General features: G+C 39.6%; 4 protein-coding genes and 1 long non-coding RNA gene across 5 annotated transcripts in view; 2 read left to right on the forward strand and 3 right to left on the reverse strand.

Moving 5' to 3' along the window:
- Positions 1–4,959, forward strand: part of syt7b (synaptotagmin VIIb) — a 112,275-nt gene extending 107,316 nt beyond the window's left edge. The window contains exon 13 of the mRNA XM_069657540.1: positions 1,222–4,959. Within this exon, the coding sequence (XP_069513641.1) occupies positions 1,222–1,326 (105 nt within the window). The 3' untranslated portion in view covers positions 1,327–4,959. The remainder of the gene's footprint in view (positions 1–1,221) is intronic.
- A 4,078-nt stretch (positions 4,960–9,037) lies between these two features.
- Positions 9,038–13,561, reverse strand: sdhaf2 (succinate dehydrogenase complex assembly factor 2). Its single transcript, XM_069660933.1, has 4 exons — positions 13,424–13,561; positions 11,968–12,191; positions 11,199–11,308; positions 9,038–9,758 (listed from the first exon to the last, which is right to left on the reverse strand). The coding sequence occupies exons 1-4, from the start codon at positions 13,448–13,450 to the stop codon at positions 9,628–9,630; spliced, it is 492 nt and encodes a 163-aa protein (XP_069517034.1). The 5' UTR covers positions 13,451–13,561; the 3' UTR covers positions 9,038–9,627.
- A 299-nt stretch (positions 13,562–13,860) lies between these two features.
- Positions 13,861–20,737, forward strand: LOC138590307 (cleavage and polyadenylation specificity factor subunit 7-like). The gene is made up of 9 exons (XM_069660921.1): positions 13,861–14,326; positions 14,574–14,771; positions 15,627–15,730; positions 15,910–16,055; positions 16,150–16,477; positions 16,761–16,864; positions 18,366–18,510; positions 18,622–18,866; positions 20,121–20,737. Exons 1-8 carry the CDS (start codon positions 14,240–14,242, stop codon positions 18,860–18,862), a joined length of 1,353 nt encoding a protein of 450 aa, XP_069517022.1. The 5' UTR covers positions 13,861–14,239; the 3' UTR covers positions 18,863–18,866; positions 20,121–20,737.
- Positions 20,738–20,880: 143 nt separating this feature from the next.
- Positions 20,881–22,306, reverse strand: polr2l (RNA polymerase II, I and III subunit L). The gene is made up of 3 exons (XM_069660943.1): positions 22,203–22,306; positions 21,530–21,634; positions 20,881–21,113 (listed from the first exon to the last, which is right to left on the reverse strand). The coding sequence occupies exons 2-3, from the start codon at positions 21,622–21,624 to the stop codon at positions 21,005–21,007; spliced, it is 204 nt and encodes a 67-aa protein (XP_069517044.1). The 5' UTR covers positions 21,625–21,634; positions 22,203–22,306; the 3' UTR covers positions 20,881–21,004.
- A 46-nt stretch (positions 22,307–22,352) lies between these two features.
- Positions 22,353–25,963, reverse strand: LOC138593660 (uncharacterized). The gene is made up of 2 exons (XR_011308326.1): positions 25,839–25,963; positions 22,353–25,093 (listed from the first exon to the last, which is right to left on the reverse strand). It is a non-coding gene; the product is annotated as an uncharacterized lncRNA (long non-coding RNA).

Consider the following 25,963-nt stretch of genomic DNA (forward strand, 5'->3'; position numbering starts at 1 on the left):
ACTTCAATTGTTGCCAAATAAAAATAGTTATTTTCAGGAAAGTTTCATGGAAATTATTCTGAATTTAATTTCTTTAAAATAAAAGTTTCATCTAATATTTCATCCACATTGATTTTTATCCCACTGAGAATTTATAATATTACTCAGCTGAACTCTAACCACAGCAGTCTTTGTTTTGTTTATTCATAACAACTCCAGACTCCTCTATATGCACAGATACAGCGCCAGAAAAAGTAAGAGACCACTGCAAAAATATGTTTTCCTCTGGTTCTCTTTATAAGTAAGATGTTTTTCAGACCTCAAATAATGCAAAGAAAACAGGTTCATATTCATTTTAAACAACAGAATACTCATGTTTAACTTAAGGAGAGTTCAGAAATCAATATTAGGTAGAATAACCTGGTTTTTAATTACAGCTTTCATGCGTCTCGGCATGCTCTCCACCAGTCTTTAATGTTGCTGTTGGGTAACATTAGGCCGCTCGTGGCTTCAGACCATCCAGCTTCCTCTTGATGACATTCAGGAGGTTTTCAATGGGGTTCAGATCTGGATTGGGCTGACTATGAGATGCTGATTTAAGGAACATTTGGAGTGGTCTCTTATTTTTTCCAGAGCTGTGTATCCCTATCTGGAAAACAGAGCTTCAACACATTTCATCAATGTATCATTTCTGTCTGAAATGCACAAAAGCTCAAATCAAATCCATGTTCCTTCAGACACTAAGAATAATCTGTAGTCTGAGCTGCAGAGATGAGCTATTGTGCTCACTGTCATTCACACACACCTGCAGTGATTGCAGGTGCTATACTTATCATCCTCACCATATAAATTATCTGCCTACACTCAGCAGATATAATACGTAGCCTATAATACCACATTCATAAATAACTTGAGTCTGATAAGACGAACAGTGTTTCTCCGTGACATGTACAGATCAGGAGTTTCTTCCTACTTAGTGTTTGATCTTCATTAGTGTCAGCATTAGCCTTTCTCAGAGAAATCTCCTCCTCTTAAGGCTTTTTTTTCTGCCCAGGATTTGAGTTAAATTCCGATTAGAGTGGCAGGCTTAGTGCAGAGAGCCGGACTCTGCTTCACACTAGCATTACATTTTTTTTAGCTTAATACCCCACAGCTTTTTTTGGGTAAGAAACTCTCCACAAATAACATCACCCCCTGTGTGACATTACAACAGATCCCACTGACTCTGTCTCTTTCTCGCAGATTTATCTTTCCTGGAAGAGCGGCCCTGCGGAGGTAAAACACTGGAAAGACATGATGGGTCGCCCTCGTACTGCCGTGTCCCAGTGGCACGCTCTCAAGGCCTGAGGAAGCCAGCGACCCACCTGCCTACAGGCCTCCTCCCCCCCCCCCCCCCCCCCCTCCTCAGAATTCAGCATCACCCTGCCCTCAGCACACATCCCCTTTACTCCCTAACTGCAGACTTGGGCTGCAGATAATGTGTGTCATCTCTTTGTTCTCAGGCCTCTTTGATATCCTCTGCCCCCAGTCCTTGTGACACCATCCTTAAATTTCACCCTTGTCAAGCTCTGATTCCCACCTGACCCCCATAAAAAATGTCTTTGATGCCCTCTTTCTATTTTTTTCTCAATATCCCCTCAGTCTTTCCTCCTTCTTGTCAAACATGCCCAGTATTTAACATCAGAGCAGCACCTCTTGCCACCCATGAATACAAACTACCAACCAAAAATGGATCAAACTGATATTCCAACCATCCTCTGTGGGGGCAAGACGGGCTGCGTTCAAACACCTGACCTTTGCAACCATCATCTGGTGTTGCAGTGAGGAGTCTCCCACTCTGCTCCTCGCCTCTTATTTCGATTCCTCCACACCCTTAAAATGCCTGAAGATTTTCAGGAAACCCAACACAGCAAAGGAAGAGTGATGCAGCCATATTAAAAATGGAATTAGACTGGAATTGGACTCTGTCACTCCGCTCATGTCGGATCGTTTCCACTTTTCACTCTCTCTGGCACCGCTGTAATAATTCTCCCCTGGCTGGACCCCTTCGTTGTCTGTGCGTGCTGTGGGTGATGTGCTGTAACCCAAAATGAAGTTGTTCTACAACAAGAAAAAAAAGGATTTGAACATGAACATTTAAAGCTGGTCCCATAGGGCAAGTGTCAAAAAAAATATAGAACGTTCCTATTCTTTTTGGAAAAGAAATCCCAATGGACAGAAAAAATGAAGTAAAATGATTAATGTTGTATTTTATTTTTTAGTTTCCAAAAGAAAATAGAAATAAACCTGTTCTTCCAGACACTGAAAATAAGCAAAAAGCCAGCTTCCTGAAGTGTGGAAGTGTGGGTCCATGGCTGTGTGTGCGTGTGTTTGTGTGTGAATGAGGGAGTATTGCACAGCTAAATTAGAGCTATTGTTAAAAACAGCATTTCCCCTGATAATGACGGTGAAAATAAGGCATTGTTGGAGTTTGTGGTGTAGTTCGCTGAAGACGTGGGGAGGTCACTAAGGTCAAAGTGCCAGTCCATCCAACGCACAGTATTTTCTAGCATATCCCTGCTGGCATCAGGCCAGGCCGATAGATTTGGATGTACATGCCGTGGGTTTGAGTCCCTGAAATCACTGCTGCTGTATGCAAATACAAAGCAGATGAAAAGGATTTCATTGTGGTGCTAACTGCATTTAAAATGGCTTTTGAAAAATTCAACAGCAGCTTGTCCTCCCAGAAACAATGCTCTGGTTAATCAGAAAATCCACAAACCCCCTCAGTGAATGGGTTTCATTGTGAATAGATGAAACAGCTGACAGCAACATCTGCCCTCACAACACCAATTATTTGATTATCACATTTCAAAGGTGGGAGAGTTTTCTGTGGTGCACTGTGCTTGCATACAAAACATGTTTTTGTTTTCATGTTTAAAAAAAAAAAAAAAATCTGAACTCAAGGTGTCCTTACGAGCTGCCCACTGCCTATGCTTATGCTTGAACCACATCTCACAGTTTTCAGCAGCGGATGGAGTTTGCTAAGCTAAAATCATGGTGGCATGGCACAGATATGCACGAAGCCCTGGACATTAGCGATGGAGCAAATAGCTAGACTAAAGTGAAAATCATTGGACAGCACAGCACTGCCCTTTAGTTTTGGTTCAGGGTTTGCATTTTGCAAGCCAGGATTCAAACAGTCTGTGAGACTGTGAGATGCATTCGAAAGAGAAGTAGAAATTAAAGAAAGTATTTTGTTAATTGGCCTATCTAAGAATGTATGGTTGCAGGCAGTAAAGGACTTTATTAGGGTTACAGATGGTATTATGTTGAGAAATCAAAGTGCATCACCATCAACGTGCACTACACCTGGAATAGGTGCTACGAAACAGCACAGACCTTTCCCTTTCCATTCTAACCAAACACGAGTCCAAGGCTGAAATAAGATCAGATTTTTGTTGTTTTGTGTCTTTGAACATCGTAGTGAGTCTTCCAGTTGTTTTCTTCACTGCCTGAATGTGACCTCCCCTGAGTCCCGTGTAGACCTGTGCTGACCGGATGAGTGGAAACAAATTAGAGTAATAATATCCGGGGGGGAAAAGTCTTTTTACATTCCACTGTTTGTTTTTGTCTGCTGGATGTGTGTGTGTGTGTGTGTGTGTGTGTGTGTGTGTGTGTGTTTTCACTGTGTGTGAGCGTCAATATTGAAACTTTACTTTGTGTGATTGTTTGTTCTGTGCGTCCGTCTGTGTGTATATATCTGCACTGAGTTCTATTTTGCCAGTTTAATACAGAACAGCATTGTTTACCGTTTTTATTCTGTATCAAACGAACCAGATGTACAAAGAAGTCTGTTTTTTTTTTTAAAGTTGTCACTTCTTTAAGATTCACTGCACTTGTTGACGCCGATGCTGGAACAAACCTCTCTTAATAGCAGGGTTATTTTCCTCATGAGTGGTTCAAAAGCATTTTAGGTTTGGGAGGCAAATCTGTTATACACGAGCTGAGAGGGAAGGTCAAAGGAAAAAATGTCACAAACAAGCTTTACAATGACCTTAGATAAAAACAAGTTTTCTTTTAGCATAATACAACAGATTTGTAGTTCAGACAGAAGCAGCTACCCACATTTTGTCCTCTCTGTCCTTCTAATCCGCTCCCATCTGATTCACCCAGACCAAAAAAAAAATGAAGGGTGGCACCTTAAAATCACAGCTGACGTAGCCCCAAAACACCCCCGTCGTGCACACATGCTTTCTGGCACAAAGTGTTCTGTGTGTGCCTTATGAACCCCAGCCACGCCTCGCTCTTCACCATATGCGCTCCCTCCCTCCAAGTGTCAGGGAGGAGGAGGGGGAGGGGAGGGGGAAGGTGAGACAGGAGATAATCATCACCTCTTTGCATCACTGTTAGCTACATCTCAGGTCAGAGCATCGGAGCGTCCCAAAATAACCAGGAACACAGTCATCTGCCGTCCTGAGGCCCTGTGTGTGAAGCAAGGCGTTACATTCCAAAGGCTCAGTGAAAGTCACTTCAATCGATGCAGGTTTAAGGTTAAATAACAGTCAGTCAGGGTTCGGTATATTTAAGTTTGAAGAAATCGAGCTGCATTTGTCTGTCCACACTCTTCACTAGCCAAATACCAAGAACTGGTAAACTTTCCTGGACGCGCTCGCATTTCTGATTTAGGGCATTCTCTTCTTTGGGGGGGGGCAGCTTGAGACAAAGAGAGGTTAACCAGCAACATTTTAATTTATATACTGTACAAATGATTGTCAAGTGTCCTGTATGGAAAAAAAGAAAACTGTCATCAGTATTTACTGGGGTTGTTGATATCTGTCTGTCGTTGGTATCACTCAGCCCCCTCTCTCACTCCCTTCTCTCTTTGTAGTTACACATCCGTGGGGTGCACAATGTGAAATATCAACCATTTATTTTTTTGAAATCTGTACAGTGTATATACAAAATATAAATGTGTATATAAAACAAAGAAACCTCTGGTATTGTTGTGAATTTTTCAGAAGCTTGTTTTTTTTATCTCTTCATAGGGGTGTATTTAATTCTACACAAAGGCGATGGCGGAAGAGTACTCAGATCTTATACTGAACCAAAGGTACCAAACATTAAATTATAAAAATACACAAGTAATAATCCAGCACTTTATGAAGCACCATTCATACATAGAATAATCCAAAGTGATTTACACAGCTAAAAACAGCTTTGAGAACATGGTGCCGCTGTGGCAGGAGTGTCAGTCGTCCCTCCTTCCGAAGGTTCGGGGTTCGATCCCTGAGCCACGTGCTGAAGTGTCCTTAGGAAAGACACTGAACCCCAAATTAGTGAATGAATGTCCATAGATCCTGATTGGAGATTGGCACTTATTACCATCAGTGTGTGTGTGTGTGTGTGTGTGTGTGTGTGTGTGCGTGTGTGTGCGTGTGTGTGTGCGTGCGTGTGTGTGTGCGTGTGCGTGTGCGTGTGCGTGTGCGTGCGTGCGTGCGTGTGTGTGAGAGAAAGGGTGAATGTCAATGTGGTAGGAAGACTCCAAAAGCTCTATATAAGTACAGTTCATTTACCATTAACAGCATTAAAGGAAACATGACATTAAGTATAAATAAAATATATTACAATATAAGATCAGGTCAGGTTATAACAATGCAACAGTATATGCTCAAGCTTAAGTATCTTTAATCATAACTCGTCACTTATAGTTTAGAAATGAATTTTAGTTATTAGTTATTTTAGTCACTCTATTTTTAAGTAGGCTGAAGAAGCTAAGAAAACTCTAATTATATTGTGTCAGCTTATCGTATATTTTTTATGTAGAATCCTTGAAAGAAATAAAAACAGCTGGTGGAGTAATAAGTATGATATATATTTCCTTCTGAAGTGCAGTGGAGTAGCAGTATATTGTGGCATAAAATGAGAAACTCAAGGAAAGTAAAACCGTACTTGAGTAAATCCAAGTCCTTCCACTGCCGCACAAAGGATGATGTAAATCAACTGGCAGCAATGCAATCTAAAGCAGCTCTGCTATCTAAAGATCTGAGTGTGAACTGCTGTAAATCTCTGCTCAGGTTTTTGGGTGTTGATACCATCAATTTCTTCTGCAGAAGTTTAATTGCAAATGCATTGACCAAGTCATTAAGCCACAATTATTACAGACACTTGTGGAAATACAGAACCACATTTGTTGTTTTTATTTTGCTCTCTCTATAGCAGTAATAGAGCTGAGATTGTAGGGGTGATTTACACAGATGTTCACAAGTGGTGCTGATCTCTAAAATTAAGGAAATTGCCTGTTCTGCCTCCTACACTCTGCCTTTCACTGCATCTTCAATACAAGATAGCATCTAACCAAAAAAAACTGTGTTTTTCATGTCATGTTGCGAAACTTACCAACTTACCTAACATACTCCAAGTTAACCCTGGCAGAAGTATCTCTCAGCGCAGAGCGCAGTTTGCACTCCTCTGCTCACGACTCTCCAGGAGACATGTGAAGACAGGATGAAGGCTGGGGATGCTGATGGTGTTGGTGGCGGAGGAGAGAAGAAACAAGAGAACATGAGATTGAAATTCCAGGGGAGCGGAGGGTGACGGCACGAATGAGGATAAAACAGAGAGCTGTCACGACACAGGAAGCAGCAGTGGAGGATGACAGGAGCGCAGGGCTACAGATAGGCACAGTGGGTGTGCGTGGGCAACTGATGAATACACTCTCTAAACAAGACTCCGAGCAAGGAAGATGGGAATATTGCTCCCCCCCTGCACGTGGGATCCACAGGTGGCTTCTGTTTTTCCAAGGCGGGGGATTGTCACATTTTGCGAGACTCACAGTCTGTTACTATCTAATTAGTCCTAGTGTGTGGTGCAGGACATTTAGCTTTAACTACTTCATGTACAGTTAAGTATTTCAGTCCAGTTTTCCTGCGTCTGTGCTGAAACCAAAAGATTTCAGGCTTCCTGAGATGATTAATGGAGGGGGAAAGAAGAAAAAAACTATACTCTAAAACATACTAAAAGTCTTTTTTTATTTTACTTGTTTTCCCTCATTTTTGCTCCTTTTTTTCCTCTAAAAGAACGGATAATTTTATCTATTCGGGCCTTAACTTCACAATCTCTACAACCTAAGAAATCTGAAATGTGAAGGATCACAAGACAGGCATGTTAGGAACCACAAGTTACGTCTTAATGCAGGGGCGTTGCACACAGTTGTGGGCCTGGTGTACAGGCATTCTCTATGGGCACCTACCTGCAATCACGGCTATTCATTATTTTATCCCTGTGGGCCCCTTTAAGAAAAAGAAAATAAGAAGACATATTTCATTACACCCAGAGGGGAAATTTTTTCACTTTGTTTTCACAAACATGCTACACACACATCGGCCCAAAATACACACATGCAGAACTCTATGGACATGCACTAATGGTTGTGTGGGTTCTCCTGTTGCCTATTGGGTATTGGGTTTTGTGCTTTGCTTGTTGTGTGATTTGCTGGTCCTGAGTGAGTTGCTGGTTTTGTGAACCGCTGGTTTTATGATCTGCTGTTCTCTGCTTTACTTTGTTTGCTTGGCTGTCAAAGCACTTTGTAAACTCTTGTTTTTGAAGGTGCTATATAAATAAAGTTATTATTATTATTATTATTATTATAATGGAGAGATTTCAGAGTGAGGGGGCTGCACATGAACGCCCCAAGGTGGGGGATTCAGTGTCTTGCTCAAGGACAGGAACTGGCCATCCACCATCCAGCTACCAGCCCAGATTCCAAGCTTGTTTTGTACTGGGACTTGAGCCGGCCACCGTCCACTTCCCTAGTCAAGTCCTTACAGACTAAGCTACCGTCTACCCCAAGGGGGCCCTCTGTACTTTGTCCCCTTTTTCCCTCAATCTGGAACAGTGCATTGTATTTTATAAGCATAACATATAATTTTCTAAGGTAAAATCTAAACCTTAAATATATGCTCACAAAATGTGTGTGAAACAATATGGAGTAAAATGTTTCAGTCTGAAATGTAGTGGAATAGAGGTAAAGTACAAGTAACACAAAATTGTATCAAGTGCATGTCTGAGGTAAATGTACCTGTTACCTGCCTCCATTGATTAGGATATATGGTGAGACAGATGGCAGAGAGCAAAGAACACACAGAGGGGAACCCGTCTTACATCACTTTGGTCTATTTTAGAACATAAAATCTGATGCCTGAGATTCTTACTCATCACATTTTCCTTTTAAAGTCATGAGAAAATAAACACACACCAACATTTGTCTCACAGCAGACGGACTGTCTCATTTGTGTAACAGCTCGGCGGTGGATCATGTGTACATTATGATTCCACGGGCGTACGCAAGCAGTCATCTGCTTTGAGATTCTGTGCACATCTCCTGGCCAGAGGGCATTTCCCTTCTGCTCTCAGTACAAGGTTCCACTGAACCGACATGACACACAGCCAGGCAGGATATTTATCCCATGGTCGACACATTGATCCAGTAGAGGAGGAGCAATAATGACCTTGTCTATATCACTTTAAGAAAAAACAAATGGTTTAATTTAAGAAATTGGCGTAACATACATTTTCCTTGGTGGTTAGCGTCCATTGAAATTAAAACATGCCATCTAATCAGTTGCGCGTATCCAGTCAATCCCTTAATGCACTAATGTAGTTGCAATAAGGTGATTTATTTTTGTTTTTTCAGGCCACTTGCAGCTTGCAGTTTGATCATCTATGATTTCCTGCATACAGGTTAAGTACTTCTAATAAATATTGCAGCTTTTGACTAATGTTTTCACACTGTATCCTGCATGAAAATTAATGTATGTGATATAAACATAAGGTTTATAGGTCACCCATTTGCCACAGAGATCAGCAGGTGCTTCAATTTGCCCGTCACTAAAGATAAGGTAATCTACCTCCACCTGGTGTTCAATCACTGCTCCTGCAGGCAGCATCAGATTCATTGTATAACATATGCAGCTCATAGTGTCAATCATGGCCCCTTCCAGTGTGTGGTTTAACCCTATGGTATGTAAAAGGAGTGATGAAAGAACTGACATGAACAGCAAATAGCAGAAGAGCACCCACGTTTATTAAATAAAGCATTAATATAGGCACAGTAAAATCACTGAACAGAGACAAACCATGACAATGCAACAAGCTACGCTAATGAGTGAGCCACTGAAGTTTCTGTTTCACTGTTTGGTATATAAACAGATAATCAGGAGCTGGCTTGTTCTGAATGCATCGCACATTGAGCAACGCATTCAGCATTCAGCACAATTGTCTTTTGCGACAGTCTTAAATCAGAAATTCACAGAACCACTCATATAAAATATTCAGAATTCCTTCCTTAAATTGTGTTGCATCAATCTTTGCTCGACCCACATAATTCCCTTATTTTCTCAGAATCCTTTTCTCCCTATGAGGACTGACTGGAGAGGAAAGACTGAACTGAGGCTATTGTATTGACAGTATTTCATGAGAGATGTAAAGCACAAGCTAATTAAGTGTTCTAAACATTTTGCAATCCACAATACTTTGTACACTTTGCTGCGTATGACCGCAGACACACAGCTGACTTTTGAAGGGTTTTCCTGGTGGGCTTTACACTGACATTTCAGCCAGTGTCCCACCGAATATCAGTCTCTGAGATGGTCTGAAGGTCCATCGACCTCATTGACATTCCTTGTCCAGGTACTCCAGGTTGGGCGCATCTAACCTCTGTTCATGGTTGCGATTCTTTGTGAACTCCTTCAGCATATCCATGACCTCTCCCTGGTAAACATCTGGGGTGGGCTGAGCTTCTGTGAGCACAAAGAGAACAGTTTCCTGTTTACCCTCTTTAAAATCAGGCTGAGAAAGCAAAGTGACATTTGAAATGTTTTGTTTTATGCAACAGGATCAATGATGAGACAGATGGCTGAAAGGCACTCAGAGGGGAGCCCTTCTGACATCACAAGAGGCTATTTTTGGAAAAGCTGAGAATGTAAAACTGAAAGGCTGACGTAGGCGGATTCAACGTGATGCTTTTCTCCTGATGATAATAGGAAAGAAAATCTACAGCAAGGTTTGAACCAGTTTATACTGTAGTAATGTGAAAAGGCAACTGTGGTCCTTCAAGGAAAAGAGACGATACAGTGTCTGGATGCTTACATCTGAGACATCCAATTTTAATGTTTTCCCTCATTTTCTTCTAACTTAATTAAATAGTTTAGGACGTAATCGTTTCCAATAACCTGTAAAGCATTTTTGTTGCAAACATTTAAAAGTTGCAACAAAATAAATGAAAATTATTGCTAATCCATCAATGTTTGGAGCTAAAAAAGAATTGATTGCAAAGGTATCAACTCTTCTTTGACAAATGCCAGAAGCACCTCTAAAGAGATGAAAACTTCTTTGCACAATATTTTTGTTCCACAGTTTATCTAACGCAGCAGTTCAAAGTGAGCTTACAAATCCAAATATGAAAACCTGACTACTGAAGTCTTCTTATTGTGAAACTATGTGTGTGACCTTGAAGATTCAGCGTTGATTGATTTCAGAATGGAACCGTCTCAATGAATAACTTAGTGATGGCAGAGTAAAGTCAGTCTGCCTGCAGCAGTTTTTGTTTTATTTTCCAGAGTTGTGCTGCCAAGCTGATGGGTAGAGGCTGTTCTAACACTGATTCTGTTATGCACAACAAAACAGATTCATGACTGACTCAAATTAGAAGGAAATAAGAATAATAAAATGGTAGGTTATAGTGGGACGATAAATGAGCACCTAGGGTGAAGTCTGAGCTAATAGAAACAGTGCAAACAAAGAAACAGAATAGCGGTACATTTGAAAGCAGAGGTGGGATTTTAATATTTCAGCATCAGCAGAGCCATGAATAATTGCCTATGAAATACACCAAGGTTCTTTATAAGTATTATACCTGCAGGAGTTGTCCACATTCTGTTGTGTTACAGACTTAGATTTTAAACTTTGTTTGGAGATGTTGACGTTTACCAACAATTCAAATATTTTTGCAAAGCTGCAGCGATTTTGTGTTAAATATTACAACATTGTGCAATGAGATTCTAAAGTAAAACCGTAATCCCTTCAGTTACAGAATTCCCCTTGACAGGAGTCTATGTTTTCCCAACTCACTGACCTAGAAGTTGCTTTAACGCATTATGTAAACTGTTCTGTATGGGATTGTACAGGCAAATCACATGTCTGAGGAGAAACTCATCAAAGGACTTGGACTGCTCTCTCACCTGTTGCCCAGTAGTAGATGTCCCAGTCATTGCTCGGTTCATTAATCAGTCTGTCGTACTGTCGCAGCTGGATCTCGCTCATCGTGTTCAGGTAACGCTTTGCAAAAAGGCTGCAAGAGAAATTAAGAATTCATTTTAATGTGAGTCTCTTTTTAATAGAAAGTCATAGTTACTAAGCGGCTGTTAAATGGACTTCTTCTGTGGCCTCCTTCACATTGAATTACTGCCCTGTTCTGCTTTTTAGTCCTCCTCATCAATATCAAGTAGTTCCAAAATGCTAAAGAGCCATCTTCTGACCTCACCGCCACCTCAATACTCTAAAATATTCTTAACACTTTTCACTCATAAGCCTCTTTACCTCTCTGTAGTTGTGTAACCATTACCCATCTTTCTACTTAATACCTCCTTCATGTTCCTACTGCCTCCTGACACTACACATAATGACCTGTGGGATGTTTCACTGTAATGAAAATTTGCGATATTGAGATAAATAATCATCCAACACTATATATACATTGGCGCCAGCTCTTTCCTGTTTGACTCCTACTTGTCACCACTCCCACATATTCTACACCACTAACTTCAATTACAGAGTGGGCAGAATGTAAAAACTCTTAAAGGGCACAAAAGAAACTTACAAATTTTGTCAGAAAAACCTATTAAATGCTTGAACCGTACCACTACTCTAAACTTTGGGAGTGTTGTACAAAAGATCACCAACACTGCTATCTACACACACAGTCAGAAAAAAAAAATCATGTTTAACAACCTGAGCAAAATGCAGTTCTCCAACATGCCCCTCTTGCGACTCTCATACACCAGACGGCGCCTCTTGATATCTATGGACTCGTCAGGCTTCTCCTCCCAAGGGGGCAAAGGGATCTCAATAAGGTCGCCCCTGGTGTCGTCTGGTGCATCTCCTCGGTAACCACGAGATGATACCAGCCCTGAGACTGCAGGTCTCAGTGCTCCCTGGCACAACCCAGTCACCAGCTGCAAGACAACAAACACACCTTTTTCAACAAACAGTAGCACTTTGTGTTATATTGTATCATCCAATACACGTAATAAGTCAAATAATTATGGTTTGGAATTTGTTTAAAATCTGTTAAAACTGCAGTGCTGCTGTAGAGCTGACAAACCCTCCTTTGTTGTCAATTCACCATATTGTCCAACACTGTTACTTTACATGTTTATATTTAGATGACCTTCAGAACTTTTAGCTAACATCAGCACTGCAATACAGACATCAGATCAACTTGAGGACTTGCCGTTGCACTTGTGTAACAAGGTGAATGTCTAAATGGGAGATGTAAGTCTTAAGTCTGAAATATCTGACTTTTATAAAGCTAGAGGCTTTGATGAATGGTAATAACAGGTTTTGAAAGATATAATTGTACAGTTTTAATTTCTTTTTTTTTTTTATTAATCTATTCTTAACTTTAAAGTTTACTATGACATAAGGGACAATAGTCAAACTATTATTCACACTGAGATAAGATATGTTTAATGTATCCCATTTGCTTTAAATTTTCATTACACTAGCAGTTTAATTTTGATATTTTTACATAATTTCCCACCATTGTCTCTTTCTAAGAAAATACAACTAATATATCCTATCCTATTATATTTGAATGGAGGTGCAGCTTTGTGTGTGTCTGTGTTGTTTCTTGCCCTCTACATCAATCTTATAGCCTATAGACTTTTTTTGTGGTTGGCATGTATTTGCCAATGGTACAGAATACACAATGGAATAAATAAATATTAAGAAAAAGTAGCTTAAGCTAATGCTAGATTTACAATTGATTAGTTTGACAGCATGCACTATAACTCTTTACTTCTTATCATTTAATGAAGGTAGCATTTTTCCAATATCATTATAAAGACAACTTTAGTTCAGTTAGTCTAGATTTAAAGTCAATACATCGATGAAGTCAAAAAAAGAGTGAAGCAGAGGGGGGTTGCATAATAATACACGCTGCCCTGTTGTACAACTGTTTACTCCTGGGTTGTACAACTGTCCTCCAGCAGGACACACATGAATATAAAACATTTCCTAACAAAATTAATAAAAGTTCCGTTTATCATAGTATTCCATCACAGTACCTTTTTATTACAATTTATTAGCGCAAGCCCTCAATGGGCTCTTACGTTCTGACGACTGCAGCATTTAAAGTTCGACAGAGACATGCAGAAATAAATAAAACGTTTACAATATAACTTACTCTTTTCGCAACAACAGAAGACAGCATTTCAACCTTCTTCCCTGTGACGCCGAGAGACTTCTAGATGAACTGCTTCCCCACCGTAGAAATGTCACTGATGCCTGAATGTCAGACACAAAACAGTAAAATTACACAACCAGGTTTCACGTAACAGTAGCAAACGGGAAACCGACCAGGGGGACTGAATACGGCGCACACATGACGCCATATTGCTAAGGTACACGTATGTTGGAATATATGTTTCTTAAGTTAAAGTAACACATAATTGGCTTCAACGTGGTATTTTAAAGGGTTGTTAAATTTTTTTTTTGGTTAGTAAAGGCATTGTAATAGCTACATGTATTTCCAACAGAAAAAAGCAGAAGGGGCTCCACCATAGGAACCAAATAGTATTTGCTGTTGTCAACCGGTAAAGTATCCCCGACGGAATTCCATGTTCACGTAGCAACATTAGCATTAGCTTATCAAAGAGCGAGCCAAAACTATTTACATGAGCACACATGCACGAAAGGCAGTGCATGCATTTTCAAATTATTTATTACAATATTATTTCTTAACGTATCTCCGCTTTTAGTATGGTGAATTTGTAATGATATTTAATTTAAGCTAACGTGTTGGTACCATTTTTTGCGGAGTCTAGCCGAACGTTTGTAAACGTTAGCTAACGTTGGAAACAAGGCGTAACATACATTTTGGAATTTTGACAGTACACCTGTTGTCGATGTGTACTGATAAGTTGCATAGTTTGCATGAACGAACTACACTGAAAACAAACTAACTGCAGCCCCATCAACTGGATCACCGTAGGCCCACGGGATGGCTGCTACAGGAGCTGCAGCAGGACCAAGTACCTCCACGAAGAGTCCTATAGATTTTTACAGCGACCTGGTTCAAAACGACGAGGTAAGTGCCGTTCACGTATTAGTCATTGCAGCTAATGCATCAGTTAGAGCAATGCGCATTGTAGACTTAAAGTTGTCAAATCTTGCTTTGGGTGAGTTAAAACTGAAAATTTCACTTGATATCCCTTTGAACTGTTCAAAGATCGTACACGCACCATGGTTCTATACAAGAACCACAGGATTTGTTTTTATTGACATAAAAAGGACTGAATATTAGTTGACTTCGTTCTTGTTGTTTTTTCTTGCAGGATTTGGACAGAATTGCTGAAGCAAATGAACTTTATGATGCTGTACTGACGGGCTCAGTCGACAAAAAAGTAACTACAAATGTGGTGTCTCCGAAGGAGGAGCCACCTCAAAAGGAGGACAAATCAGCCAAAGTAAAAAGCTCAAAAGGAGTAAACTCGCTAAGGAAACTGTCTTTATATATAGGAAATTTCCCCTGGGTGAGTAACACCCTCTCTGTGTTAATGTTGATTACGTTTGTGTTATATTGTCCAATACTATTTCTGTTGTGTCCACATGGGCAGGCAGAGCACTGTTTGGCAGAACAGAGAAATAAGCTCCCTTAGACAAGAAAATGTAAAATGGTTAGTACTTAGATGCAACATCTGCAGACTGAATAAACCAAAGGATGAAAAAATGTTTTCCTTTTTTTTCTTCTTTTTTTTAAGTAAGTGTGATAAAATGACTCAGATCTGGTTAAAGACAGCAACCTGCATTCCTCCTACAGAAAACACACGTTTTCAAGTTTGATTTTTTTTCAGTAAGTAGTCAGTTGGTATCCCTTGATTCCTGCCTAAACTCACCACAAACGGAGCAGTGTTAAGAACATTTGGCATATCATCAGAATGGCAAGTTTGCAAAACACATCTCTCATGTTATTAACAACTTTGTTGTGTGTCCTTGGGAGGCAGATATCAGTGTTAGATGTTCCCTTTAACAGTTCTGTTCACCTACAGTATTCAAGCCAAAACTCACACTTCAGGTCAAAACAATGTATTTATCATAAAGAAATAAAATACTGTTTTTTTGGGAAGTATTAACTATTAACTGAAAAATATCCCCTACTCCCCAGGGGGCAGGAATGCAAAATAGAAAGCTTTTCCCTTAAGAGTCTCTATTAACACAGCTTGTTTCAAATGCTTTTACACAAGTGAAGTTGCATATTAATGTATACCTAATCAGCCATTCAGCTAATTTCTGTGTATTCAGCAGTGTTACTATTGGTCAACATCACAAGTAACTTGCTTTCTATCAATTTTTTATCCCATCTTCCAAAACCATTTCACTTCCTCCAGTGGACATCCGATAAGGACCTCATAAACATGGCCTTAACGCTGGGTGTGAGGGACATCACAGACGTCAAATTCGCTGAGAACAGGGTTAATGGCCAGTCAAGAGGGTGAGTGGTGACAGATCTAGCGTTTGTAAAATATTTTTATGAATTCAGAATATAGAAGCATTCCTCTGAGTTTAGTTTAGATGTTTAGTGTAGGTTGTGTTTTGATTTATTAAAGATTTGGATTTCTTTTACCTAGTTTTTGCTAGCCATAAATATGTTGTTTCTTCTCCTCTATGCAGCTATGCAGAAGTGGTCGTAACCTCAGAAGAGTCATTAAAAATATTGTTGGCAAAAATCCCCCAGTGTGAACTTCACGGGTCACGGATAGACTGTCGCTTTGCCACTCGCCAGAACCTCACTGTGTTTGAGGACACTGCAAATAAACGTAAGAATAACAGGGAAATTGTTTACTTATTGTATTTCAAAATGTAAAAGTATGATCTTTTATAATAAAAAAAAACCCAATGTCTTCTCTGCAGGTATTCCCCTCCGCGTTAACTCCAAAGATCCTAAGGAATCTGATTCTTTGGATATGATTCCCTCATTGTTATCACAGGAGCCCTGTACTCCACCTATACCTCCACTTTTTCCACAGTTTGCCAACAGGTTTCCCTCATTACCCAGCCCTTTCCTTAGTCAGCCACCACCTCCCTTCCCACATATGCCACCAAACATCCCGCCACCCCCTTTGTTCCCTCCTCCTCCACTCCATGTTCCTAGCCAACCGTCTCCCAGTCTGCACATAAACCCAGCTTTCTTCAGTCCGGCACAAGATGGGCACAGCAGCAAAGCTTACAGCCAACCAAAGTACGAACTTACACTGTTTTATATGTATGGCTTTTGCAAACTATAAACTATGAAATGATCTGTATTTTCTCCAGTGAGATGAGATAAAACCTGATAATTTTGTTGTTGAAAGTAAAGCACACTCGGCATCTTAAGGATATTACAACATAGAAGATTTTGCTTATTTGTCATAGCAATAACAAACCTAAAAGCTTTTTTTGCATCAGTTACTTTTTAGCAATAACTTTTCGTTAAAGTAGTTCTGTCAGCCACTAAGACAACAATATGTTTGTCCTTTTTTCAGTAACACACCTCAAAGTCCAAATGGGGATTTTGAGGAGCTGATGAACAGAAACAGAGCTGTCGCCAGCAGTGCCATCACCAAGGCTGTGTCTGGAGCAACAGCTGGTAAGTACAACTGATCAAATTCGTTGAGATAGAAGGAAGTACACAGATTTGAATAAGCAAAGTGGAGGTGTGACTGGTTCTTTACCTGTGATTGAGGAACATAAAGAGATAAAGAGGAAATGATAAAGTGTACCCACTCCTTTACTCAAATCAGTGAGAAAAGCTCGTACAAAATACAGAAAATCTCTCTTGAATACCAACCAAATGTGATGTAACTTAAACATGAAAATATAAGCGTTTAAATTCTCTAACGCATGTATGGCACCCGTGTATATGGCACTATTTTCTCTTGGCAGATCCTCTCTGGCTCTGTCAGAGCATTGGAGCATCTGTGAGCTCTGTTTATGATGTTCACTGAGGTTCACACAGCTTTGGCTGCCGGACTCAAGAACATACTGAGATTTGTCCAAAGCCCTGCCAGCGTCGTCTTGGCTGTGTGCTTTGGCTCATTGTAATCCTGAAAGGTGAATCCTCAACCCAGCCCAGGGTTTGTGTGTTCTGGTGCAGCCCTTCTCTGTGTATTCGTTTCTGTGTTGTTGTCAGATAATGAGTAGTAGAGGTTTTCACCTGCCATAGTGCTTGGCATTTATGCACAACAGTTGGCAATGAAAGCTTTTGTCAATGTTCCAAGAGTCTGTTAATTACTTTTTTGGCAACCTCCAAGCTTGTGCCTTTTATGCAGGAGTGCTTTCCATTAAACAGATATACCATAAAGGCTTGACTGATGGACTGTTGCAGAGATGGTTTGCTGTGGACCTCTGTGTGCTCTTGGCAGCTTTCAGTGTTTTAGCAATTCTTCTAAAAACATGCCTTTCCTTGATCTGTTCTTGAACACAGTCCTCGGTGGTCAGCAGAGAGTTCTTTGGCTTTCATTTGGACAGGCTTGTAGCTCTCTGAGTCCTAGAGACATGTAAGAGACGATCCAAAGACACAGGATGGATCGAAGGGCCATGCTTTTAGTGTTACAGTAAGACATCTAGACAGATGTATACTGTAAATGAGTAATTGTACTGCTGAAGCTAATGTAGTTGAACCTTTTTGTTTTTCTGGAGGGTTGTGTTGTGAGATATACAGATGTTTGAAATGTTTAACGGAATCTTGGATTACTTACTGCTATTTTGCCATAAAAACTATTACTTGGAGTTAAACTCTAAAGGTGTAGTATAATCTAATCAAGGTAAAACATTTTGTTATTGATTGTCAAAGTTTTGTGCTCACATAACAGAATCACAACCAGATGATATTGTGAGGAGTAAATGTCATTTTTTGAGGGGAGGATGACATGCACCAAATGATTGGCAGACTGGGAGTTAAACCTTCGTTTGAGGACTGTAGCCTCTGTACATGGGACGCCTGCTCTACCAACTGAACTAAACCAGCGCCCCGTGTCATCAATTTTTAATAACTTTTTTTTATTAATTCTAAACCTGGAAGCTTTGAAGTGCTTAACTACTTAAAAGCTACTGTCTGTAATGTGTTACATTTCCAATTGTTACTGCAGGAGACTTGCGGGTGGCCATGGAGACACTACTTACTGCCATTGCCATCATTAAGCAATCCAGAGTGTACGCAGATGAACGCTGCCAAGCCCTGGTCACCTCACTCAAAGACTGCCTGGTCTCTATCCAGGGCAACTACGGCTACAGGTTTGTTTAATTATTGTCCTGGACTTGATCCATCGTGTTGATGAAGGATGAAACTAGCATAACCTTTCTCATCAGTGATATACTGTCAAGCAAATACACCTGTTTTTACAGGAGCAGCAGTCGTTCTGGGGATGAAGACAGAGACCGGGACAGGGGTCGCGACAGAGATCGGGAGCGGGATAGAGATCGCGACAGAGAGCGTGATAGGGAACGTGAAAGAGAAGATTCTTATGATTGGGAAAGTTCGGGAATGTCTCGAAGACGCAGAGAACGTTCCTGGAGCGGAGAGAGGGACAAGGAACACTCACGGGAGCGAGAAAGGCACAGAGATCACAGAGACCGATATCGCTAACTTGGTAAGTGTTTCAGTACATTGTGTCATATTAAGCTTCCTAGTTTGTGAAATACATCAAGGCCACAACAGAGAGACTTATACCTTTTATACCACAAAGTCATACAAGGGTTAGGTTAGAGTCTCTCATTGAAAATCCTTGGGTTGCTGGCTAAGTGACCCCAATAAGGCAGAAATATTGAAATATAAAATACAGTAACACTAGCTATAGATTTTGTCCAAGCTGTGGTCCTTGGGATAAACAATGCACTAGACAGCCCTGCAGCTTTCTGCGTAAAAGCAGCTTGTTGCTCACAAGCTCTTTGAGTTAAAAATACGACCTTTTTTGTTTTTAAAGGTCACCTTCTGAAGCTGCCTCAGTATATCACATCTCTCCTCACATTGAATCAAATTTTCATTAGACCAGATCCCAGGACTGACTGACTCTTGATACCTACTAATACTGAACTTGAGTGGACTGCCTTTTACGTACTTTGGAATGAATTTGAAGGACAGTAAAAATGTTACGTCTCATCTCCTCGGATGAATTTAAACTTCCAGTTTTGGTCTGTTTATTTCTCCTGTTGAATACATATTGATCTGATTGGCACTGCCTGATTAAATAAAGGTTTTTATATATCCATCTATAAAAACATTTATCTAAGTAAGTTTGAAAGGAAGAGAAATTCTATTTCAAATCACTTGAATTTGTCTGTCTCATAACAAATCTAGGTGTATAAAATAATCAATTTCTAGCTATTTTAATAATATGCACTTTTGTCAACATAGAATATATATCTCTCTCTATATTTATGTATATATTTATACTGTAAATATGGCTGTATGTTGGATAAACCTTTAAATGACTGTGGGCCTTTTGTGGTATTTTAACCCATCCAAACCCTTTTTGACAAAGGTCAGTAAATAATTATTTTTGAGACACATTTGTTTCTTTGCAATTTACTATAATAATAGACACCAAACAGCGTTCTTGTCAGTATGTCGATATTAATAGATATAGCGTGGTTGTAACTCAATGACATGTGTAGCAAGAACTTTAAGAGCAAGTGAATACAAGTATTTACACTGTTCTTTAGTCTTATACAGTATCTTGCAATAGGCATGAAATGCTAGACAAACATGCCCCTAAGTAGGAGTTACTGTATGGACAATTAACAGATAACCTCTCTGAGGCTCATTCTTTAATAAGCTGTCGATCAGTCTGTATTTTGTTTGTGTAACATGGCTTTGAAAAGTATGTTTTTTTTTCTCTCCCCAGAATGGTGGCGTGTTTAAGTGCAAAAAGCAGAGCAATGAACAGACTTTTTTTCTCCACCACGCTATATAAAACTCTGGAGGGATCTAAGGTGAGACTGAAGATGTTTTTCCAAAAGTGTACTTTTTTTGTTTGGTCTCGCCATTCATTTGTAAATACTGACTTTTAACTGCTCTAAGAAAAAGGTTGTAGTAGTTTTGTTGCTAGGTCATCAGATCCCAAGGCTTGCATGCACAGGGTTACCTGTTATTAACTTATGTAACACAGTGTAGTGTTTTCATCACTTTTTGTATTAAATCTACAAATTAAAAACATTCCTGGAAAATATGGTTCCAGTGATTTCTTTCTTGAGCTGTTTAAGTTGCATTACATCTGCTCACTGAATAACACAAAAAAGTACCTCTATTTGTATTTTCATATACTGGTAAGACATTAAACACAACAGGAAAGTTATTGAACTTCTTTTCTTCACAACAAAATAATGACTGAGAACTTTAATAGCTAATGACTGTTGTCTGTGTATGACAATTCACATGTACTGAAAAACAATGTTGGGTTTACCTAATTTTACAGGTTATCTGGGCCCCTTTTGCATGTACATTGAGAGGAATAAAAAAAATAACTAAACACGACTACTAGCAATCATTATTTCAAAAATTTCAGCTGCTTTGCTGACAGAGTGCAAGTGTGGGAACTAAGTTTAACTTTATGGTCCAGATAGAAACATTTTGGTAACTAAATAAGCCATTAATAGAGGCAGAAGTGTCATTTAATAACTTTATTTAGAAAAAAAAAAGATGAAATAGGTACACACATAAATGTCCAAACTGTAGTCCATGCCAAAGCCCCACAAAGTCCACACAGGTCATGCAAAAAAGCAGTTGCAGTTACTTCTCCAGAGGAGCATAATTCAACAATTTCTCAATAAGATCCACATGAGAAAGCAGCATCCTCCGACAACAGTATCTCTTCAGGCCCAGGGCATCAAGAGCATCACTTAAGAGGAAGAGAGGAGGTAATGTTAGTCCTAATGCATGACATACTGAATGAATAAGTAAAGTACATGGATTTTGCAGCAGACAATAGTCCATAAAAGCAGTCCAAATGGCCTCAGGTAATTGTATTTTTTATTCCATCCTAAGTGAATGTAGACAACTTGAAACCTTGAAGGATAAGAACATATCACCTGATAACCGAATAGGCTAACAGGTTTTTACTGTGTTGCACTTCTACTTGACTGCTTCTAGGAGTTTCTTCAGGCCCTACCCGATTCAAGCTGCGTGTGTAAATAGTTTTAGCTTTATCTTGAGCCATTGTCATATTTCAAGACATACCTTACGATTAAAATGTTGTACTTATGTCATCTAGAGATGTAATGCAATTAAAGTGAGCAACAGGAATCTATTTCTCACCCCTCGGTATACTCTGCTTGAAGTAGCCCAAGGTATGCCTCCCATTTGTTACCCACAATCTTCCCACACGTGAAGCACCGGACAGGGATGATCATTGTAGGACACCTAGGAACAGAGACACATATGTTTTAAGATAGCTAGCATCAGTTCAGCTAATTATGCTAACGAAACAAATTCTACCTCTGCGGTTAACACATGGATTAATTTTAGCGGTAACAACATGCATGCCAAGTTTAGTAGTAAGATATAAGTGTTTCCTTGTTTAGCACATCGTGGATGCTATAAACCACTACACAAGTGGGAACGTTGGTATTACATCGGATGAAAGCTAATGTTAACTTCAATGTTTGAGACCCTTGTTAGCTACAAAACGTTAACAGGCCTATTTATGCAGGGAAGAGTGTAGTAAAATAAGCTTTGTGCAACAGTAGTTGTTGTAGATACGTGTTAATTTTAATAAGTGTGTACAGTCATTTGATGGATTAATGTCTAACGTTACAGTTTAAGTGGTAGCTAAGTATAGCTAGCTCAGAGACTCTAGCCACGCGATTAGCACAACAATACACAGTTAGCTAACGTTAGCCGCTAGTAACATGCTGCCACGAGTTGGTGGGTTAGGAATTTGCCAGTCAAAACACTAGGTCTAAAATAATTTCAAGCTGTATTTACTCACCGTCACCAGTCCAATTGACCTTAAACTAAAATGTTATGTTATTCTCAGAGAAACTAGCTGAGAGAGTGATGGCAGCTTCCCTCGTTCTCTACAGCGGCAATACTTCCGGCCTATATCCTTCAAAGTAAAGGCGTATTTTCCACACAGGGCTTCAGATTTGTCGATTCAACTTTATTGACATTAATAGGATGGAGAAAATATTTGGAACGTATCCCAATATAACGTAATACTTTTCAAAAGCACCACAAACTACAATCCTAATAAACATAAAGTTGACCTTACCTCTCTTAAACAGTGCGAGCAAAATCCTAAGGCAACTGATGACATCTCCCTGACCCTGTGTTATGTTGCCCATGTTCTATCAAGTCTTGGCCTTTATCTTTGGGAAACTGTAGTTAATATTTCTGTATGTGATCTCAGATGTAATTATTATGTGGTTATTTCATACTGAAACCATGCCATTACAGTTTTTATGCCGAAGAAAGGTTGAATTTTGCAGTGGATATTTTCAGGTCATTATTTATTATATTACATTATATTTTTGTTAATTTTACTCCAAAGCTTGTAGAATCTTCTAGGGGCTGTTCAACTTTAGTAAAGTTTGGAACTTTGAAAAATCATCAAATGTAAGTTGTCATGAAGGATTGCCTATAAGACCCTACTCTTGTATTTCAAAAGTGGAGATGTGGAATGAAATGAAAATTAAGGCCAAAATTCCTAAAATAGTTCAGTGAAAGTAGCGTGCTTCAGCACATGCAAAAGTATATCCTTTTTATCATATATATCTTCCAGAGTAAATGAATCATGCAAACTCAAATGAAAGCTCAGTTTCATTAAAAGGCAATATTACCTATATTTACTTCATAGAGCTTAAGCTGTGTTTGCTAGATATGCTTCCTAATTCTGAATAGTTTATAAAGGTGTAATAATTATTAATGAAAAACTCAAGTTCCTTGGTTCACTGACTTTAATAAAGGTTAGATTACAACCTCTGTCTTTTTTACATTTAGGAGTTTGGGGGCAGAGGGGAGTGTGCATAAGGAAAATATGTTAGAAATATATCAAAAATATATCATAACCATCATTACCATTGTCATCATCATCATCTATAACATCACCATCATTGCCATCGCTTGCATCATACATCTCCCCCAACAATATAATTACATCATCACTTATATAGTTTAACTTGCTACAGCACGTGAGCTAAATGAGGAGTCCTATCTGAATTATTGCATTTATACGCTGTTGAAATTATGAAAATAGGATCTTTCTTTTTTTTGGTACACTGTGTCGTACAATGTAAGGTGAAGTTTGTTTTGGTGTTGGCATACTATCTTTTAGATGTGTTCGGGTTGTTGACTGTGGTACATGTGGTATGTTCATACAATATTTTTGGTGAGTAATATGTTCTAAAACTCATATTATCCTTACAACTTATACCAAGTGATGGTGTGTATCACAGCTGTCTTTCTGCTATCTATTTATGCAACAGGAACACTCCAATGAGCTTTACATGTGAGTCGACAATATTGTGTACATCTGTACAGGTGAGTGTATGCAGCAGCGAAATTAAAACACTAATGGCCGCTCAGCCTGCTATAGCTGCTTCTACTGTAAGATGTAAACAGATTGAACCTGCATGACAGTGGCTGTTGTGTAAGACATGAAAGGTTATTGATTTGTGACATCATTTGACAGTAAAAAATAAACTCTTTCTTACTCTACAGCAAGACATAACAGTACTATTGTTCTCTGCCACCTACTATGTATATTTGCCTCCGATATCCCGTCCAAAATCACTGCCTGCTCATATTTTCTCTCTCTGAAAAAGATTTTATAAATTGCACTGTGGGCTCACTTTCTGATATTTTCTTGGATAAGCAGGGATACAAAGTCTCTCTCTCTGTACTCTGAAGAAAGACAAATGAATCCCTTTACACAATGCACATCATCACAACGTCATACTCATCACACACACATCCCAATGCATATTCCCAGCTGTTTCAGTCCTATTCTTTCCATTGTCTTATACACAAGTAAACTAAAACCTAGAGCAACTTTGACAGCCAGCATTATTATCCATAGTTTCAACATTATGAATACAATTTCTGATTATCTTTAAGCAAAGTGAACCTATCCCATTTCCAGTGCAAGAATGTACAAATATTGCAAGCTTTTGTCAACATTTGTGCAAACTGTGTTAAAGAAGATAAAGCAGTTGAATAAGCTAGCTTTAGACAGTCTAGGCTTTTAAGCTCAGTACTACAGTGTGATGGTTTTTAAGAAATACATTACTACAGTTCAGATGCGGTATTGAAGTAACTTCATGCATATACTAGTTGTCATTATGCTCCATATACAGCCTTGCTGTAACTTGGATGGTTTGATTTACAACAAGTGAAAGCAGGGCTAAAAAAACAACATAAGATGCACAGTGGCTCCCCATGCCCCAGGTATCATAGTCTGTGAACCACTTAGCAATGGCGCTCTAGCTCATTAACCAATAAATACTTTAATTTGAGAAAATGATTTGGTTTTAATTTCTCCTCGCCAGTAGCAACACTCCCAGCAAGATGGCTCCTGCAGCAATAACGGCACCACCGATGAGGAAGGGCTTCAGATGTTCCAGAGAGTCTGTGCCAGAGGCCGCAGCCTCGTCACCTGCAGCTTCTGTTTCTGCGGCCCCATCCTGGGGAGGGGGCTGCTCGGGCTCAGGTGCTGCGGGCGCAGGGTCACTCTTGCGTGGGGCTGCCGGCTCTTTCTTCTCTGCTTTAGATGCTGCCTTTGGAGCTGGAGCCCCAGACTTGGCCTTGGCTTCCATGGACGCAGGGACAGAGGTGTGGTCTGGTCAGGAGGAGTCTTTATAAGGTCAGCTCGGTGCTGCTTCACTGAGGAAAAACAGCAAACAGACCACAGACAGATTATCTTCTAAATTAGGCTCACACATCCTATTATCTGCTCTGTTGAATGAAGAGACAATGACATAAGAAAGAGTCCTTAAAATCAACGAGTCACTGCTCAGCAGTGGAGCAGTAATGTGGTTGTGGGGCCTTAAAAGTGACCTTGGAAAAAGATGACATTGATGGGAACACTGCGATGCTCAGAGGACAGGAAATTGTTTATTTTGGTCACAGCAGCTGTGACATAATCTTCCTCTGGATCATAATAATGTTACGACAGCTTCCTGTGTGAAGCTTTTTCTTGGGAGAATCTGCTACTTTTGTAATGGAAGTAGAGTGAATGGCATGCAGCTGCAGAGCTTATGCATAGTCAACAGCCAAATTGCTATTTCTTTGATCCCGACACGAGCCTAATCCAGATGCAATAACGTGTGGATTCAATCTCTTCCTCTGTTTTGCTCTCTGCTTTCGCGCTGTAAAACTGCATGAGTCATATCTTCTATAAATGGAGGACAAGATGGAGGAAACACAAAAGGATCAACGTGACTGTGAGGAAATAAGTGAGAATTTAAAAAAAGAAAAAAGAGTAGGGAGGAATAAACACTGCTTAAACTGAAGGATTGGGTCATTACAGCTTGCATTTTACCGAATGTTTGCTGGACATGTCTTTACAAAAATGCTTCCTTTTAAATCCTGCAGTGATGTCATGAGAGTAAATATGGATATTACATACCTCCCAAAAAGCTCTGCAGATATAACACAGATTACAGCTGGAGGAGGAACTGCAGCAGGCTCCGGTAGTGAGAATGTCCTTAATATGAGAAAATGAGGGAAAGCGGAGAGATGGAGGACACTGGA

This window comes from Semicossyphus pulcher, unplaced genomic scaffold (genome assembly GCF_022749685.1).
Source record: "Semicossyphus pulcher isolate SPU_LCO1_2020_fin unplaced genomic scaffold, fSemPul1.0.p SCAF_1, whole genome shotgun sequence".
NCBI lineage: Eukaryota > Metazoa > Chordata > Actinopteri > Labriformes > Labridae > Semicossyphus > Semicossyphus pulcher.

Excerpts from the sequence above, each read along its gene's own strand:
- LOC138590307 (XM_069660921.1), top strand. The coding sequence starts at position 14,240 with ATGGCTGCTACAGGAGCTGCAGCAGGACCAAGTACCTCCACGAAGAGT. Across the intron at positions 16,865-18,365 it reads TGTGTCTGGAGCAACAGCTG|GAGACTTGCGGGTGGCCATG; the intron begins GTAAGTACAACT and ends TTGTTACTGCAG. Across the intron at positions 18,511-18,621 it reads CAGGGCAACTACGGCTACAG|GAGCAGCAGTCGTTCTGGGG; the intron begins GTTTGTTTAATT and ends CTGTTTTTACAG.
- sdhaf2 (XM_069660933.1), bottom strand. The coding sequence starts at position 13,450 with ATGCTGTCTTCTGTTGTTGCGAAAAGA. Across the intron at positions 12,192-13,423 it reads CTTCTGTTGTTGCGAAAAGA|CTGGTGACTGGGTTGTGCCA; the intron begins GTAAGTTATATT and ends GTTGTCTTGCAG. Across the intron at positions 11,309-11,967 it reads GAGAACTGCATTTTGCTCAG|CCTTTTTGCAAAGCGTTACC; the intron begins GTTGTTAAACAT and ends TTTCTCTTGCAG.
- polr2l (XM_069660943.1), bottom strand. The coding sequence starts at position 21,624 with ATGATCATCCCTGTCCGGTGCTTCACGTGTGGGAAGATTGTGGGTAAC. Across the intron at positions 21,114-21,529 it reads CAAGCAGAGTATACCGAGGG|TGATGCTCTTGATGCCCTGG; the intron begins GTGAGAAATAGA and ends CTTCCTCTTAAG.